General features: G+C 49.5%; 2 protein-coding genes across 4 annotated transcripts in view; one reads left to right on the top strand and one right to left on the bottom strand.

The window, feature by feature from the left end:
* The window catches only part of PAPSS2 (3'-phosphoadenosine 5'-phosphosulfate synthase 2), a 28,680-nt gene extending 26,227 nt beyond the window's left edge, over positions 1-2,453 (top strand). The window contains exon 12 of the mRNA XM_084210697.1: positions 554-2,453. Within this exon, the coding sequence (XP_084066823.1) occupies positions 554-695 (142 nt within the window). The 3' untranslated portion in view covers positions 696-2,453. The remainder of the gene's footprint in view (positions 1-553) is intronic.
* Positions 2,454-4,238: 1,785 nt separating this feature from the next.
* ATAD1 (ATPase family AAA domain containing 1) lies at positions 4,239-18,719 on the bottom strand. 3 transcript variants are annotated; one of them, XM_084210445.1, is made up of 10 exons: positions 18,590-18,719; positions 16,022-16,196; positions 14,740-14,838; positions 14,385-14,505; positions 12,352-12,552; positions 11,065-11,171; positions 9,233-9,322; positions 7,514-7,564; positions 5,891-6,027; positions 4,239-4,983 (listed from the first exon to the last, which is right to left on the bottom strand). In XM_084210445.1, exons 2-10 carry the CDS (start codon positions 16,181-16,183, stop codon positions 4,863-4,865), a joined length of 1,089 nt encoding a protein of 362 aa, XP_084066571.1. In that variant the 5' UTR covers positions 16,184-16,196; positions 18,590-18,719; the 3' UTR covers positions 4,239-4,862. The 3 variants fall into 3 exon arrangements, with proteins under 3 accessions (XP_084066571.1, XP_084066570.1, XP_084066572.1); XM_084210444.1 differs by lacking the exon at positions 18,590-18,719 and adding an exon at positions 18,064-18,210; XM_084210446.1 differs by lacking the exon at positions 18,590-18,719 and adding an exon at positions 18,064-18,210 and having other exon boundaries at positions 5,921-6,027.
* Between the last annotated feature and the right edge of the window lie 167 nt (positions 18,720-18,886).

Below are 18,886 nucleotides of genomic sequence, written 5' to 3'. Positions count from 1 at the left end.
TTCTATTCTATTCTATTCTATTCTACCCCTATTCTATTCTATTCTATTCTATTCTATTCTATTCTATTCTATTCTATTCTATTCTATTCTATTCTATTCTATTCTATTCTATTCTATTCTATTCTATTCTATTCTACCCCTATTCTACCCCTATTCTACCCCTATTCTATTCTACCCCTATTCTATTGTACTCTGTTATATCATACTATATTATATTATATGAATGCCATACTAAAACTATACTAAAGAAAGAGAAAGGATACATCAGGAGGCTTCACAAGAATGATAATGAAAGCTCGTGACAGACTCAGAGAGTCCGACACAGCTGGCTGGGATTGGTCATTAATTAAAAACAATTTGCATGGAACCAATCAACGATGCACCTGTTGGTAAACAATGTCCAGGCCACGTTCCAAAGCAATCAGATAATTATTGTTTTCACTCCTCTCCGAGGCTTCTCAGGAGAAAAGTCCTGAGCAAAGAGGGTGTTTCAGAAGATCTCATGGTGTCATGGGCCAGCTGTGCTGATGTCACCTGTCTCTGTTTCACACAGGCACGATGACTTTGACTTCATCTCAGGAACACGCATGAGGAAGCTTGCTCGGGAAGGGGAAAACCCCCCAGATGGCTTCATGGCCCCCAAAGCCTGGAAAGTCCTCACCACCTACTACCAGTCACTGGAAAAACAAAATTAACTCTTCCTCCTCCTGCCTAGAAACACCTGTATTAATAGAGCAATGATCGATTGATTCCCCGTGACACAGATCACTTGGCATGACCCTGGGATTTTCCTACCTGGGTCAGTGTTTTTTACCAATCAGAAATACTTTCAGCCTGATCCTTCTCCCCCTAAAGCTGCTGGGAATGTCCCCATGGAGCTGGAAGGGATGGGGAGCAGGCCCTTTGTTCCCAGCTGGCACCAGGATGTGCCATGGTGCTGCCAGGGCCACACAGCAGCTGCCAGTGCAGAGGGGACCAGGGTAAATCCTGCCTGTGCCCTGCCTGGAGCAGAAATGAAGAAGTGCCTTCCCACCTTGTGCCTTCGACAGTTTTTGCTAATTAACAGCAGAATCTTTTTAATGCCCCTTTTATAAAAAGGACTTTTTTAAGATCAGCTGTGACCACCTCCAGTTCTTTGTGGCTGAGCCAACTCCTCAGTGCCTCTTTCCTCCCTCCTGCTTGACCTCTTTGGTCAAACAAATCCTGGGCTGAGCATTCCTGTTGCTCCAAGTTAGCTGCCTGTGAGGTTGTGCCATGGTGATCCCTGCGCTCACAGCTGGGGAGCCTCTCCTGGGAGGCACCACAAACCTTGAGATCCCTGAGAAAGAAAGCTCTGGACAGCAAGGAAGAGTCAGGGATGTGTTTTCAGGTGCTTTCAGGTGTTCTCCTCCCACCTGGCAGGATGGGATCCCCCGTCCCTCTGCCCACACTCCCCCCACCCCAAAGGCAAAACAGCAAAGTCACAGCCCCGGGTGGGTCTGGAGAACCGGCTGAGAGGAGGCTGCAGCTCCTGCCCTCATCCACACCTGTGTGGTGCAGGTGACCTGATTTATTCCGTGTCTGCGGCATGGGGACAGCCCGAGGATGGCAGGACACCCTTGGCCCCCAGCCCCGTGGGGTTCTGCTGCTGCTGCTGAGCCGGGAGCCCGGTGCTGACCCAGCCCTGGCTGTGGAAAATCACCGCGGACATTGTCCCTTCCCCACCCTCGCAGCGGCACGGACTCAGGCAATGCTGAGCCTCCGAGGTGACAAAGCAGTGACACAGCAACGACAGGACAGCCGGGCTTCCCTGCGCACTGCCGGGGCTCCTCCCGGTGCGGCGGCAGCAGAGCAGAACAACCAGCCCTCGGTCACTGCAGCCCCACTCCGGGATTTTGGCACCTGGCCGTGTTCAGCTGCTGCCCCCGGAGCCGTCGGGATGTTCCCAAGGAAGGGCAATGAGCGTTCCTCTCTCCCTGTGCTCCTGTTTGAGTTCCAGCTGGATCCACGCTCAGCAAAACCCGCTCCTGCTCTGCTGTGGTCGGGGCACACTGTCCAAGCCTTCATCTGTGACTGGAAAACTTCCTTGCCAAAGGGCTTTTTGGGTGGCTTTTGAAGTCTTTTTTTTTAAGCATTTGGAGGAAATCTGTGTTTTACCCCAAGGCAAATGCTGCAGCCTCTGTGGGAGCTGACAGTGCACCAGCACCAGCCTCATCCAGCCAGGCCCTCTGGCAGGTAGCCAAAAGTGATATTCCTATTTAGGATTTCTAAGGAGTGAAACAGCACTGTTGCTGCTCATCCCTAAATAATCCTGTCCCCCCCCCAGTAAATCCAGGTGGTCACAGCAAAACACAGATGTTGTGTTATAATTTTAAACCAGCCTAGTGTCCTGATTACCTCTGATTAAAGCACGTGGACTGGGGGGTTTATAGTCTATTTATTAAAGACATGAGACTGGAATTTGTACCTCAGCTGATGCATCTCATGATTTAATATATTCTCAACTTGATACTCTATGAAACACTCACTTTTAGTACAAATAAATATTTATACGTGTAAGTGGCTCTCACTCGGTGATTTTTGGGTGGAGCTTTGCTGGAGGCTGGCTCAGCCTGGGCAATGCTGTGCTTGAGCAGCTGTCCCAGGAGATGTGAGAGGGGAAATTGGGCTCTTCCCCCCTTCAGGGAGGCAGGATCAGGTGCTGAGGGTTGGACCAAGCCTCTGGAGCCATGGAATGAAAGCAGCCACGTTCCAAACGCTCAGCCTTTCCAGGAAGCTGCCAGAGGGTTTGTGCTTCGACAAGGACTCCCACAGCAGCAGCAAGAGTGGACAAGTGTGGGAGAGTTCCTGGAGGAGTGGGAATTGCACTCCAGCTGCAGGAACTGCCCCCAGGAGCACTCAGAAATGACTCCTTGCGCCTCTTCAGGCAGCCCCTGATGAGTTTTGGGCATCAGGGAAAGGCAGCTCTGGCCAGCTGCCCACCCTGCCAGGGAACAATTCCTGCCCAATATCCCATCCAGCCCTGCCCTCTGGCACTGGGAAGCCATTCCCTGTGTCCTGGCACTCCAAGCCTTTGTACAGAGTCCCTCTCCATTTTCCCATCAGCTCCTTCAGGCCACACTTTGGTCACCCCAGAGCTTCTCCTCTCCAGGTGAACAATCCCAGCTCTCCCAGCCTTTCCTCCCAGCAGAGCTGCTCCATCCCTCTGCCCATCCTGGTGCTTCCTCTGGACTCATTCCTGGATCCCAGGCTCACCCAGCCCCAGCACTGAAGTGACTAATGGGATTAATCTCCTAGATCCCAGACTTTTCCCATTTCCATATCCCAGCAGTTCTGCTGTGCCTGAATTCCTGCACCCCTGTGTTAGACCACTGTGCATCTCCCATTGCTTTGGATACAGGGAAGAAGTCTAAGCAATTATTCAATTATTTTTATCCTCCCCCTCCCATTTTAAGATTAAATTGGGACAAACTCAGCCCTGCTGCATCACCCAGCCAGCATTCCAGAGGGCAGGACAGCAAGGAGCAGGGTGAGCTTGAGGGACACTGTCACCAGCCCCTGACACCGTGTCATGGCAGGGCTCCAGCCCTCCTTATTTCACTTTATTTTCCTTTGCAGTGCATTTGTTTTTACATCATTCTGTGCCTCCAAAGTTTCCCTCCCCTCACAGGCAGCAGAGCTGTGACACAGCATCCCACCCCCGGGCTTTGAACATTTAATTCCCTTTACAGATTTGGGGTCAATTACTGCACAGTTCATAGCATTATATGAAAAAACCTCAAGTTCTTGACTATCTCTGACAATAACTTCACTAAAAAAAAAACCAAAACATTTTTGCCACTCACATCTGTAACCCTTGGCCTTTTTATCCCAACAGAACGTTACAAGAATTCACCAGAACTGGTACCAGCAAGGACAGCACGTTGCTAAACCACATCAATAAGCCCAAACCCATTTCCTCCTCTTTAAATTCACAGATCTGAGCATGGGACAGAGTCAAACATCACACAGTGTCCCTGCTGTGCCTCAGGGCTGTGACACTTCAGGGGATGGTGCCACGGTGGGGCTTGCAGAGACCAAGGGAGAAGCAAGTCCTTGGGACAGTGCACAGGAGCTCAGAGAGCTCAGAGGATGTGGGGCTTTAGGAAAGAGCAAGTGGGATTCTACTCTAGCTGCTCACAGCAAGGGAAAACCAAAAATAAAATCAGCCTTCATTTAAAAAGCCTTCAAAAGCAGAATTCATAAAAAAATTAAAAGTATTCAAACATTCTTACAGAGTAGTTTACTATCTTGACTAAATGGCACCAGATTTCAAGTGGTCATGTGGAAGAAAAATCAGTAGCATTTCAAATGTTGCTTTGTTCTAGGAGCGGTTTCTATCCTGGCATTTGCTGCTAAAAGGTAGAAGTGAACTGAGTATCGAGGAATCTTTCCCCTATACAGCTTCTGATTTGGTTTGCTTCAGGAAGGAAGTAGAAAAGATTTTCCATACTCAAGTTATCTACAGATTATGTCTATATATAAAAAAAAGTGTGGCTATGTACAGGTCCTGCACTCACACACCCATCTGTACACACGCAGCCCGTGCCAGGTCCTGCCCCTGGCCCTGGGACCACCCACTCCTGCTGGGAGGCTCCAAGGGATCCCTGGGGACAGCAGGCAGGCACTCGCTCTTGGTCTGGGCTGAATTGTTCCACTCATGATCTGTGCTTCCACTCCCCGTTGGAATTGCAATAACTTAAGAGGTTGTTGTTGTATAAAAACGATTCCAGGAACAGAACTCCCTTTGCCACCCCTGCTCCCACCCCCTGACACTGGTTTTGCTAACTGATTACAGAAGTCAAACTAAATCACATCAGGAACTGCAAACACACTCTTTTGTCTTAATCAAACACGATCTCCATGGCCAGGTTCTGCATGGAGACATCCTTGGATTTCCTCATCTTCTCGATGGCCCTGTGGAGATCCTGCTGCTGCACGGGCCGGATCTCATCCTCATCGTGCCTGGGGAAGAGAGACAACAGCCAGGTGAGGGGCCAGGGGCCGGGACAGCTCTGCCAACCCTCAGCAGCCATCCCTGCAAACAGCAGCTCTGCATGGATCCAGCATCACACTGGAATCCCAGGATCCCTGAGGCTGGAAAATCCCTGCCAGCCCACGGAGTCCCAGCTGTGCCCAGTGCCCACCTTGTCCCCAGCCCAGAGCACTGAGTGCCACCTCCAGCCCTTCCTGGGACACCTGCAGGGATGGGCACTGCAAAGCTCCCTGGGCAGCCCCTGCCAAGGCCTGAGCACCCTTTCCATGCAGAAATTCCTGCTGCTGTCCAAGCTGAGCCTCCCCTGGCCCAGCTGGAGCCCCTTTCCCCTTGTCCTGTCCCTGTTCCCTGGCAGCACAGCCCGACCCCCCCTGGCTGTCCCCTCCTGGCAGGAGCTGTGCAGAGCCACAAGGTCGCCCCTGAGCCTCCTTTGCTCCAGGCTGAGCTCCTTCCCAGCTCCCTCAGCCCCTCCCCCTTCCCTGGACATGCTCCAGCCCCTCAATGCACCAATGATTGCTGCAGGCATGGCAAATACCACAGGGATGTCCCAGCACCGTGGCAGCAGCACTGAAGCCTGTCACTAACCAGTGCAGCAGCAGGACCTGGTGGCTCAGGACCTGGTGAACTGCAGCCTGTCACTAACCAGTGCAGCAGCAGCAGGACCTGGTGGCTCAGGGCCACCTCCAGCTTGGGCACCTTGGAACAACCAAGGCGCTGAGCTTATTTTCAGAGTCCAAAGCAAGAACAGCAAGGAGCAGTGAGGGGGTGTGCATAGTAGCAAGTGGGTGTGAAAGCAGGACACTGCTGCAGTGTGTGACCCTGCAGGCGAGCCCAGGCACAGAGGAGCAGCAGTGAGAGTGCAGCAGCCCCACGTACACGTCCTCCTCGCAGGCGTTGTTGACGTACTCCCGCACGCAGAGCAGCGCCGCGTCCCGGCACATCTCCTTCAGGTCGCTGCCCGAGAAGCCGTCCGTCTCCCTGGCCACCTGCAGCAGGTCCACGTGGCTGTCCACCTGTGGGGAGCTCCAGGTCAGCCCTGGCACGGTCCAAAGCCACTGGCTCTGCTCTACAACTGCCTGAGATCATCTTCATTTGGCGTTTTTGGGGAGCTGAATTATTCCCTTACTCTTGGAACCTCCGAGGGGTTCACACCGTTACAGGACACTGATGTGTCAGCTCATCAAACTCTGCCACTGGCTCCAAACCCCACAGAAACCCCAACCTGTCAGGGACAAATTTTAGGAAGAAGCTTCAGCTTCTCCATGTTTTGCTGCCTTGGAATGGGATTTGGAGAACTGTTTACCCAGCATGTGAAATTGTTTCTACTTGATGACCAATGACAGCCAGCTGTGTCGAGGCTGTGAGCAGTCACAAGATTTGACTATTATTCCATTCCTTTCCTTTCTATTCCTTGCTGGCCTTCTGATGAAATCCTTTTCTTCTATTCTTTTAGCATAGTTTTAATATATAATTTTCTTTTAATATAATATACATCATAAAATAATAAATCAGACAGGAAAGACCTCAGATTTATTCCATCTTTTTATGGAATTTCTGATTCCTTTCCCACCATGTACATCAGTTTTTCCTTTTCATAAAGTTAAATCCAAGGCAGTCTAAGAAAAGGCTGAAATTCTGGGATGACTACTTTCAAGAGGGAAACTATTCCCAAAAATCATGGTCAGGCAAGGAAAAGGGAGGGCAAAATTCCCCTTGCCATGTGAAGTCTGAACTTCAGAGATCCAATTCCTCCTCCTGTGGGGTAACTGATACAGGCTGGTTTTTCATCCCCCTGAAAAACTAATTTGTGTGGTTCCCTGCTGGTGAGATGCCATTTTTAGGCCTCTTCAAAAAATTTAAGTTGGTTTTACTAATAAATTCTATTTATTAGGCTGGAGCTCAGCCTACAGACACTTTGCAACATAAACCTGAAGGCAGTTAGTGCTGCTGACTAAATGTGGGAGGAAGCTCTGAGGACAGGGATTCCCTGTCTTGCCACAGACACTTCCAGGTGTGCTCACACCTCATCCTTCCCCTCTCCTCTGAAGAAAATTTGAATTATGGATCAAAAGCAGCACTGCCAAAAAAAGCCATTCCTCCTCGCTTGAGCTGAGCCAAGAAAGAGTTAAAGAATCAGCATCTTCTTGATTTCCTTGAAATTTCCTTCCCTGATCTAAACATGATTCACCTGCACCTTCTTCAGAGAGAGAAATCTCTTCTCTGTAACAGAACAGCAAATGGAGACAGAAATGGAGTCATTCTGCTCAGAGGGGGTGATTCACACAAGCCAAGGCTCCTGCTCACAAAGGAGCCAACTGCAGGGCTTTAATGTCAGTCAGGCCACACCTAAACCCACAAGAGATTCCCAAGCTCTCACCAGAAGTGCCCTGGCAGATCATCTCAGCCTCACTGCCAGGCAGGCAATTACAAACCACACGTTCTGCAAGGCCAGGGCTGCACTGGTGGCAGCAATGCAGCCACCAACAGGAGGCTACTCACATTTTCATTCTTCAAAATCAGCTTCAAGATGGCCTCTCTCTGCTTCAGAGCCTGAAACAGGAGAGCCTGAAGTTAGCAGAGGACAAAAATGAACACTTGTGACACGCCAGGGCTTTCAGTCCCTTCAGTTCCCTCACCCAGGACATGTGTCACACACTGAGGAAACCTCTCTGATGGCAAGATGTGATGGCACAGGGAAATTCTAAACCAGATAAATCACACACTGTGTGATCCAAAACTCCACCAAAACCCACAGAAACCCCAACATCCCATGTTCCTGCCTGGCAAAAACTGGATCCCAGGAATAGTGACCCCTTTTCCCAGGAGCCCACATGAGTTTCTCAGAACTCTGCTGTCTGTACACCTGATCCTGCTTTACACAGCCCCAAACTGGGGTTTAGAGGCAACATTTTGTGTCTAACTCAGTGCTGGAGGCTACTGAAGAATCAGCTGAGGCCTGAGCAGATCCTTCCTAGGAAGGTCAAACACAGGCAACAAACACTGGGTTTTGTGCCTGCCACACCTCACTTCCATCATTAAAAAGGGGGAAAATCCCCCCACAGATAATCTGGCAGCTGAACAGTTGCTACTCTGTCCCAAAACCCACTCCTGCCATTTCCCTCTGCTTTGCAGGCAATTTTTGATGAGTAATTTGGGGCCTTCTCATGTCAAACTCAGTTATAAAATCTGCAAGGCTTTCCCCTGCTGCCCATGCCAGTTCCAACCCACAGAACATCAATTATTCCACAGGGCCAGTCTGGGCTGATCACAAAGCAAGAGAGGAGCAGTAAACTCATGGCAGGGCTGGAGTGGGGTAAGGGAAATCTGTTCTCCTGTGGTAACCCTGATCCTGGGAGAGGAAGCCAATCCCTGTAATCTCCCATGGCACATAATTCATCCTTCTAAAGATGGGGGTTGATAGAATGACACCACAAAGTTCTCAAATCCACATCCTTGCCCCCTGCTAACTGCAGGAACAGCTGGAGATGAGGAAGGTGTGTGGAACAGGTATGGAAGCACAGCAGTTCCCAGGTTATAAATGCTGTTCCCAAAGGGATCCACTCCCAAGGAGTGAAAGTCAGTTCCAACAACACAGGCGTGGGAACACAGCTCCTCTCTTGCACAATCAATAAGAATTTTACTCCTCCAGTTTGGTCTCTGGGTTTCAGCAAAAATGGATAATGATTTCTGTAGCCAGAAGGGAATTCAACCACAACTGAACTCCTGATAACACTGACACAAAAATGCCTGGTCACATCAGTAGGCATTCAGAGGTGACTGAAATAGCTGGAAAAGGATGGCAAGGGTGACCTTTGGAGCAAGGACAATTGGTAAAGAACTCAATAACTGGGGCATAAATCATAGAATCATGGGATGGTTTGAGTCCTGAAAGACCATCTCATTCCAAGCCCATCACAGGCAGAACAAAGCAGGTTTTCCACACTGTCTGCTGTGGAAAGGCCTGAGCAGAACTCAGTTACAAACCAGCCCCTCCCAGTGTGCAGCATCCAAACAGCTCCATTCCCAGAGGAGAGCAGGGGTGGGAAGCTCATGGTGTTGTTTCAGATAAAAGACCCAAGAGATCAAAACTTCACCTTAAAAATCCAAGTTATGGATGTGCTCCAAAAACCCCTAAACCCAGCTGAGCAGAAGGCAGCATTTCCTGGAGGAAAAGCCCCAGAGCTGTGGATCTGCTGGGGAAGGGCAGGCAGGACTCACAGGCTGGTTGATGTGGAAGCGGGTGGGCATCCTCCTCATGATGGCAGAGTCCAGGTCCTGGGGCCTGTTGGTGGCTCCCATCACAATCACCTGTGTGACACCAAGAGACACCACTGAAACCAGAGCTGGGAAACATCCACAGGCTGGGAATGTCAACACCAGCCAGGGACCTCCCCCACTTTATCAACAGCATCAACATTTACAGAAGTTACATAGAGGTTTCCTGGCAGTGATCTCAACAAGGGCAGCCCTGGTGCCACAAATACCACCTGGGGGGAGATTTCAATGAGTCCAACTTGAAATTTCAAACCCCAAGGAGGAACTCAAAACTTCTGCTTGTGACGTCACTTTTAGTTCCTGGTGGAGTTCAAAAGGAGATATTTTGGGAAGGTGTTAAAAATGGGGTGGTTTTGTGCTGTGCTGGAAAAAGAATCACAGAAGCTTTTGGGTTGGAGAAGACCTTCAAGGTCATCTTGTTGTAAACCCTCAATGAGCAGGGACACCTTCCAGGAGACCACCATGGCAATGGGTTCACCTGGTACCCACATGGTGTCTTTATTCTTTTAAACATTCAAAAAAAGCATTCCAGGACCTCCAGGTCAGCAGTGGGTTAAAGGTGTCCAAGGCAAGCCCAACACCAGGACAGTGTTTACCTCTCTGGAGCACTCCAGCTCTTAACTCCAGAACAAATTTACTCCCCATTCACAGCTGCCTTGTTCTCCCATTTCTTACTCTTAAGCTGTGTACACGGTAAACACCCAGCCAGGAGAGTGACAAACGGCAGGGTGATTAACCTGGGCTCCGGCAGAGTGACAAAGGCAGGGTGATTAACTCCGGGGGGTTTGGCGCCCTGCTCCTGCCTTTGGGGCAGGGCCAGCAACTCCAGGAAGGAGGGCCAGCAGGGTTGGTGGCCCGGCAGAGTCACCCTGCCACCTAGAGGCACTGGGATTGCTGGCTCGGGGATGACCCACACCTCACTGGGCGTTATTTTCAGCCAAAAGGAACATTCTTCACCTGCCACACTCCAGATCCATCTCAGCAGGTTTAGCTCACAGCTGAGTGTGGTTTCCAGGTGGAATCAGCACATCCACCTCAACACTTCCTTACAATTTCCTCCAAGCATTTGGGATTCTGGTTTTTCTTACAAAAGGCAAACGCTGCTGAGCTTGAGAGACCCCAAACTGTTTCACTGCAGGGAATCAATAACTTCACTTGCTCCAAAAAACTGTCAGTGTGTTGGGTAAAAAAGGTAATGCACTGTGCATGGAAGATGGTACCAGTTTCCAGTGAAGGGTTCATATCACTGCTTTTTACTAATGGGAAGCTTTAACCCTCCTCAGTACACATACATCACTGTTTTTTACTTATTTGGGGAAAAAATCAGCTGAAAAACATCGCTAGCACAAGCTTGGGAGAGGAGGATTTTTCCATTTATGGAAAAATACACATTAAAAAGGCTGGAAATTTTCAACTTAGAGAATAAACATCCTGTTTAAGGGCTTTAAGATTATCCCAGGTAACACCATGGCATGCTGGCTTTCTGCTACATTCAAGTTTTTGGACTCCCAGGATGGTTTGGGATGGGAGGCACCCTAAAGCCCATCCCATCTCATCTGGAAACACCACTTCTTGATAAAAACCAAACTAAGCACAAAGCCAATCTTCTCAGGAAGAACAATGACCTGTGAATAAAACTCCCCTCGCTCCCATGAAGCCCTGGGAATCACCAACAGGTAAAGAACCCTTTGGCAACCCCTGTTCCCAAGCAGCTCCAGCCCCAATATCCCAGCTGAGGGAATGCCATCCCTCCTCCCAGCACCCTGAGGACTCACCTGGCAGTTGTAGTCAGTGTCCAGCCCATCCCACAGGCTCATGAACTGGGCTTTCATCATGGCCGTGGCCTCGTGGTCGGTGCTGGATCGGTTCCGCAGGAAGGAATCTGGGCCAAAGCAGGGAAGGAGTCACTGCCAATCCAATTCCCCACAGGAATGCACTCCTGGGCTGCTCTCTGAGCTCAGAAATGCACTTTCAATCACCACTCTCAGCAAACAACAAGTGCTGCTGAGGGTGAAAGTGGATTCATCCCCACTCCTTAGCCCCCCCTTTCAAAGGCACCACACAAGCGTGCACCCATCACAGGAGACTGCCCCACATCCTGTGCTCCGAATTTTCACCTTCCTGAATTCATGGAAAGCAGCCTCCCTGTTGGTGTGTCTGGGTCTGGATTCAAGGCACTTGAGACAGCAGTTCATGTTTGGACTCAGGTGTTTATTATTTCTTATCAGTAAAACAGTCTCACAACCATGAGTTTGGCAGCAAGGCACAAAATGGTCAACAGTCCCTGGTACAAGGACTTTTAAGACTAAACTGTCCCATTAAGAACTGACACCTGGATTATTTTCTCTTTTAACCCAATAACTGATCCCACAGAGCTGCAATGGGGACTTTTCTGCCCAATTACAAAATGCCACCCAAACCCATGAAGAAGGAGGAAGAAGCAGCATGAGGAAGAAGCCCAGGATGACACCCTGTGCCTTCCATCCTGCTTCCATCCACAACACACTGAAAGTCCCAAACCCTAAACTTCTCACCAAGGGATGCACCCACACTGCTCTCTATAATCTATTTTACACTTTTGTGAGTTCCAGTCTATTCTGGAGTTTAGGAAACTTTCTCCATGGATGAGGATCAGTCAGTGCTCCCCTGGGGGTCAGGACACCCCAGAGCAGACAGAGAAATACTCCTGGTGCCCTGGGTTTCCACACCTCCCCTCCTATTCTTCAGTCCTATGAAACCCCACTACAGAGCTCTCCTAAAACCATATTTTACTTCCCAGTATATGCCCTGACAGCAGAAGCACTGAAGTGTATTTGTTACTGGGTTTCCTCGTGAACAAAATATAAGTAGGAATTTGTTTTCCTTGAGAATTCTCCCACTACCACCAGGAAAAAAACCCCGTTGTTTTTCCTAATGTGCCACCATTCCTTTATAATTCTATTTCTCTTCCTGAAACTTCACTCTTTTGAAGGAAAAGATGACAGCAGATCCATACATCACCGAGCCTATGGTTCAATGTCACTCTGATATGGCTACTAATTAAAAAAAAAAGAGATTTTTACCTATTTCATCAATAAAAATGATGGATGGCTGGAGCTTTATGGCCAGGGAGAAGACAGCAGCAGCCAGTTTTTGGGATTCTCCATACCATTTATCTGTCAGCGTGGAGGGCTGGAGGTTGATGAACCTACAGCCAGCTTCCTTGGCTGTAGCTTTGGCAATCAAGGTTTTCCCACATCCAGGGGGGCCATAGAGAAGAACTCCTGGAAAATTCACAGTGTTAATGCTTTGCTAGGACAGGCCTGGGGGTGTCCAGGCTCGAGTTTAATCCAGGTATTAAAAGGTAAGAAACCAAACCAAGGAAACACTATGCCATCAATCAGAGGTTTTAAGGTAATCCCTATTAAATTACAGCTCAGAATAGCCAAAGACAATTCCCTGTGGGGGAATTTTTCCCCTTTTTAGACAGGAAGGGTGAAGTTGAGAGGAGACATTTGAGAGATGATTTATTGTGGGGTTGCAACATCATCTTTAAGGTCCTTTCCAACCCAAACCACTCCATGATTCCATTTTATTCCATTCCCAGGACTAAAAAGGTTACAGAAAATTAACCCCTATTTATGTCCTGGCAGGCTTTGTTTACAGCTCCTTTCAGCCCTGCTAATAAAACTTAGCACAGAGGAGTGAGGAAAGGAAAAATCCATCACACAACAGACCCACAGACAGTTTAAACAAATTACCCACAATTAAACATGACATCTTGTATTATTTTTAAACTTGTCACGGTGCAAGAATTCACAGGAGTGTTTTTCTAAACACAGTTACAAAGAAAACAATTTCAAGAGCAACATTCAGTTAAAAGAACCCAAAACACAGGGAATTATTAAGGTTTTTTCTCTGTTTTTGTGAGTGATGCCCACAAACATCATGACTCTGGAGCAGTGACTTCCTATTAACACCCAGCACAAGCCACTCATAAAACTGGGGAGCAGCCTGAGCTGGAAAATCTGCTTTAAAAAGATAAATAAAAAAATCATTTTTTCCTTCAGCTTATTAGATCATGGCATTCATGTAATTTTCCAGACAGCTTCAGTTTGTGACTTACACAGAAAGCAGCCTGGAAAAACTAAACCAGCTACCCAAGTGCTGCATTTTCCATCCCTTGTGAGCACCCTTGAGGTGCTCACAGATCCAGGCAGTAATGAAGAGCTCCAGAAATCAATATTCCAGGGAACAAAGCTGTAAACTTGCATGTTTTGTCCAACATTTTGGGTTAAATTCTGCTCTTTTTTTCCCTTTTTCTTCAATAACATACAACAAATATGTCTGTAGGGATTTTAGCAGAGTCCAGCTTCTGTTTTACTGTGGAAAATGGATCTGCCACCTGCCTTAAGGCTGTGTAACCCAACTCCAGAGAGAATCAAGGGATCCCAGAAGAAAAATGGGATGTCTGTCCTGCTGAATGATGGCAATTTCTAGGAGTGTCAAAGCTGTAGAGCAGAGTTAGAGCTCAACACTGCCAAAGGACAACACAGGGTGTAAAGACAATGAAAATGACAATTGAGGCAGTTAAAAATGCAGGATAGATGGACTATAATGGCCTGGAGTGACAGGACCAGGGGAATGGCTTCATGCTGACAGAGAGTTTAGGTGGGATATGGGGCAGGAATTGTTCCCTGGCAGGGTGGGCAGGCCCTGGCACAGGGTGCCCAGAGCAGCTGGGGCTGCCCCTGGATCCCTGGCAGTGCCCAAGGCCAGGCTGGACTTTGGGGCTTGGAGCAGCCTGGGATAGTGGAAGGTGTCCCTGCCATGGCACTGGATGGGCTTTAAGGTCCTCCCAAGCCAAATCATTTCCTGATTCTGTGATGAGTGCACAAAAATGGACCATCATAACCAAAATCCAGCTACTGCTTCATTATTAAGATGAAACTTCTTAACCAAAGCAAGGGAAGAACGAAAATCTGAGGGTTTTCCCTGGCATTGGACCTAATGTTGGCACTTTGACCTACCAACCTACTTCCCCTTCCCTTTTTGAGAAACTGCACCTTTTATATTTCAAATACCCAGGTATAAATCCATCACATTCCCTCCCTACCTTTTGGGGGCTGTAAGAGCCTGGAATTCTCAAACAAGTATTTCTTCTTGATGGGCAAAATGACAGTGTCTTTCAAATCTGTGATGACATCATCTAAGCCTGCAATATCACTCCAGGTCACCTGCAAGGGAAAAACAGTGTTGGGAATGATCAGCACTGATCCTGCCAAGGAAAAGCACCCAGCAGCTTCCAAGGAGTGCCTTGAAAATAAAAGAGAGAAAGGATTAAAACCCTCTGCTGTGATGCAGTTTCAGATCACAGGAATAGTTCCTGTGTATTTCCAGAGAGGTGCAAATAACGTAAGCCAGGGACAAAGGGGAATTTTGCAGGCCTGGGGAGCAGGGAAGTTGCTCACATGCATGCTGAGTGGGTCCACCAGGTGGGCAGCAATGCTCATCTCATACTCAGTCAGCTTGACATTCTTCACTCCTATCTGCTTCATCAGCTTTTCAGCCTGGGGAGAAACCAAACACCAGGAAAATCAAGGGAAAAAAATGGAATGCTTCACTCAGAAATCAGCTTTTTTAAAGAACTGCTGGTTGTGGTTTGAAAAGCTTCTCCCTAAGAGGTGAAATCTTGTTTTAAGCAGAAGGTTCTGCTGTTTCCTAATGACTTTGTCGTCACTTGAGTGAAACCAAGTCAGATGTCTCAGTTCCCATCAAACAAATGCTTGGACCCTCACATGCCCAAACCCACAACTCTTCAGCTATGACCTAAAAAACAACCAAAATAAATCTTAAAACACAGTGTGGCCCCCAGGCCTCCACAGCACTTAGAGAGATTCATGTATTTTCACATGAATCAAGGAGAGATTAATATATTTTTAAATTCCCAGAAGCCAGTCAATTTCTAATATGTGTTCAGTGGGTTTTCCCTAATTTACAAGGAAAACTCATTGTGCCAACACACTTGCACAATTCAGTTTCTCTTCCTACTCAAACTTGCAGTAAAGTCCAACAAGGTTTTGGGACAGTGCAGCCTCTCTTAGACATCAGCTGGCACTGAACCCATGGGGAAAGCTGCTTTTCAACTAAAAAGCTCATTACAGAAGGAAAACCACCCAACACAGGTTGCTCAAAACCTGTGAAATTCTTGTCAATCAGTAACCAAACCAAAAGAAAGCTGCCACATTTCCAAAGCAAACCTTTAATTTTTGGTTCTGAAGGGCCCCTAAAGCTTTTCCAGAGCACAAATTATTCCAGTTCAAGATAAGGAACGAGGCTTTTCATTTTTTCCCTCCCCTTTCCAAGGCATTTTCACTGCTGGTGAAGGTCTCTGCCACTAAGTTGCCAGAAATGCAGAGCTTTCAAGTTCTCTTTTAAGTTAAGAATTAATTCAAGGTTTAAGAATTAATTCTTGAGAATTAATTCAAGGTTTCCAAAAGCAACCAAGAGACTGATGATTTAAGGCCACTGCTGCTCAGCAAAGTTATCAGAAGCAGAGAAGGCACGAGGCTCACAGATCAGACCAACAGTTTTGCAACCACTTCAAGCTAGAAACTGTAATTTGTCATAAAACTGCCATTTGTTCTACACTGCAATTTGTTATAAAACTTGGACAGACCAAGACTGACTAAAAAACTCCAGCTTCCCACATTCCTCAGTATCCCAAGGAAACACTGCAGAAAGCAATCCTACCTGCTTCTGAGCTTCCACCTTCTGCTTCCTGGTGGGGTCAATGGCATCCACCATCCATTTGATGGTGAAGTAGGTGACAGCCCCAAAGATGGTGAGGCGGAAGATCAGCCCCACCACCTCGTTGCGGCTCAGGGGACGCGAGAAGGCCTCGGCGTGCACCATCCTCCTTCCTGCTCTGAGGGGAAAAGGGAGACAAGGAAAGGAAAATCAGAGCTGAAAAAACACCTGCATGGTGTTGGAATGTTGTTTGATAAAAGGTGTTTTGCAGGGAGTTGGGATAATGAATGGAGAGAGAGGACACAGGGAATGGCTTCAAAATGACAGAGGGCAGGGCTGGATGGGATATTGGGAATGAGGAATTGTTCCCTGGCAGGGTGGGCAGGCCCTGGCACAGGGTGCCCAGAGCAGCTGGGGCTGCCCCTGGATCCCTGGCAGTGCCCAAGGCCAGGCTGGACTTTGGGGCTGGGAGCAGCCTGGGACAGTGGAAGGAGCCCCTGCACATAGCAGGGCTTTCAGGTCCCTTCCAATCCAAAACATCCTGGGATTCTGTGCTGACAGTGGGCACAAAGTTGACATTCCCTTTGAGACTGACATTTTGGGATTGCTGCTGACCCTGAGTGCTGAATCCTGGAGCCAGGGAACTCCAGGATTGAAGCAGAGAGGTCTTTTCCCTGAGAGGAAATTGACAGGAAAGGCACCCGGCTGCCACATTAAGGAGCAATCAGCGACTCACATTTGATTAAAAGGAGGTTAAGAGCTGGAGCCTGCACCTGGCAGGATGTATGGGGAGTTATTAATATCCCTGGAAACCTGAAAATGCTGGATGTGGCACACAGCTATCCAGGGAAAAGCCTGACTGCTGCAGGAGCCAAGCCCAGAGAGCACAGCACCCTCAATCCTGGGAACAAAGGGCACAGAGGAAAGAACTTTGCTAAAACACTGGGAAAAAGACTTGTAAAATCAGGGTCCACCCCTTCCTTAGCTGCTGGGGGGGATCTGCTTGAGAATCCCCAAATCACTCCTTGGGCACTGCCCTATTTTCCTTCTGCAAGGGCAAAACCAGCAGCAATTCCTTTGGCAGCTCCTGCCACTCCCTGGCCACTCTCCAAACCAAGCTGGCAGTCAGGGCAACCCTGCAGCACCCACAGCCAAGTTATCCCTGGATCCTGCTCCCCAGGGCACCCTGCAGCACCCACAGCCAAGTTATCCCTGGATCCCGCTCCCCAGGGCACCCTGCAGCACCCACAGCCAAATTGTCCCTGGATCCCCTTCCCAGGGCAATGCCGGAGCACCCACGGCCAAATTATCCCTGGATTCCCCTCCCAGGGCACCCTGCAGCACCCACAGCCAAATTATCCCTGGATCCCCCTCCCCAGGGCACCCTGCAGCCAAATTGTCCCTGGATCCCCCTCCCAGGGCAATGCTGGAGCACCCACAGCCAAATTATCCCTGGATCCCTGCTAAAGGATCTGAGGTAGTACTCCGGAGCTGGGGGATTCTGCGTGTCCTCGTCAGCCTAATTTATTAAAATAAAAGGGTTCTGTAGTCACTGCCCAAGGAGAAAACCTCCCCAAAAACCCCGTGCAGGAACCTCCTTCTTATGCAACCCGTGCCCTGAGCGCCAACCGAAAGGAAAAGCTTGAACACGAGAGGAACTGAAGCATAACCTCGCTGAGCGAAGCCCCAACAACACACAAACGCTCAAACCCGTAGGAACTCAGCGTTTGTTTCCCCTGAGGCGAGGACTCCTCACTCGGGGCCCGCAGCGGCTCCGCTCTCCCCGTTCAGGCGCAAAAGGGAAACCAAAAGCGGCAGCGGCGCTGGTTTCCGTTCCGCTCCGAGGGCAAACTGAGGCAATGCCGGGAAGCCCGGGGAGCCCCGCAGGGCCCGTTGCAGCGCGGGGATCCCCCCCGGTGCCGGGCAGCCCCGTCACGGCTGCCCCGGGCAGGGCCGGGCCGCGCCGCCCGTGACCTTCCCGCCGCCCGGCAGGTGCGGTGCGGCGCGGCGGGGCCGCTCCGCCGCTGTCCCGCCGGGTCACTCACCGTGCGGCGGCTCTCCGGGACACGGGGCGGGCCGAGCGGCAGGAGGAGGAGGAGGAAGGCGAGGAGGAGGAAGAGGAGGAGGAGAAGCAGAGCAAAAGCCGGCGGCAGCACCGAGGGCCCGGCAGCGGAGGCGGCGCGTCCGGCGCTTTCTCCGTCCGGGCGGCGCTCGCTACCCCGCGCAAATGTTCCGGCCGGCGGCGGCCCGCGCGAAGGTTCCGCCCACCGGATGCGGGGCAGCCCCGGCCGGGAAGGGCCGGGAGCGACCGGGAGCCGAACCGAGCGGCTCCACCGGCACCCCCCCGGGCCGCGGCCCCCGCCTCCAACGCCTAACGACAGCGGGAATTCCGCTCGAACCCCACTAACACATCCGAGTCACGTTCATAACGTGTATAACGTGTTAAGAGAAACAGAAAATCATAAATATAATACACATGAAATATGTATCATATAATTATATATATATAATGCACATATTTTATATAGATAGGCGTATAATTTATATCTACATAACCGATATAAAACGTACCTGACATATTTACAACATACACAGAGTGAAAGAAGAATGCCCAGGAAAAAGGTGGAAATGACAAGATCTCTCGAACAGCCGTAACGAACCCAGAGTTTTGGCAATTTCTCTTCGGCCCTTCTGCTCTCCAGCCAAGGTTTTCCAGCGGCAGGACAAGAGGAAGTGGCCTGAGGCTGTGCCAGGGGAGGTTCAGGTGGGACATCAGCAGGAATTTCTTCAGGCAAGAAGGAATTTCTTCCTTCCCCTTCGTGCTGCTCCTGCAGGCTTTGACGGTAAAAAAAGATTATCATCTTCTGG

Source organism: Fringilla coelebs (assembly GCF_963513975.1).
Source record: "Fringilla coelebs genome assembly, chromosome: 8".
Lineage (NCBI taxonomy): Eukaryota > Metazoa > Chordata > Aves > Passeriformes > Fringillidae > Fringilla > Fringilla coelebs.
The sequence above is the reverse complement of the archived record's forward strand: the minus strand, read 5'-3'. Positions and strand labels throughout refer to the sequence as shown.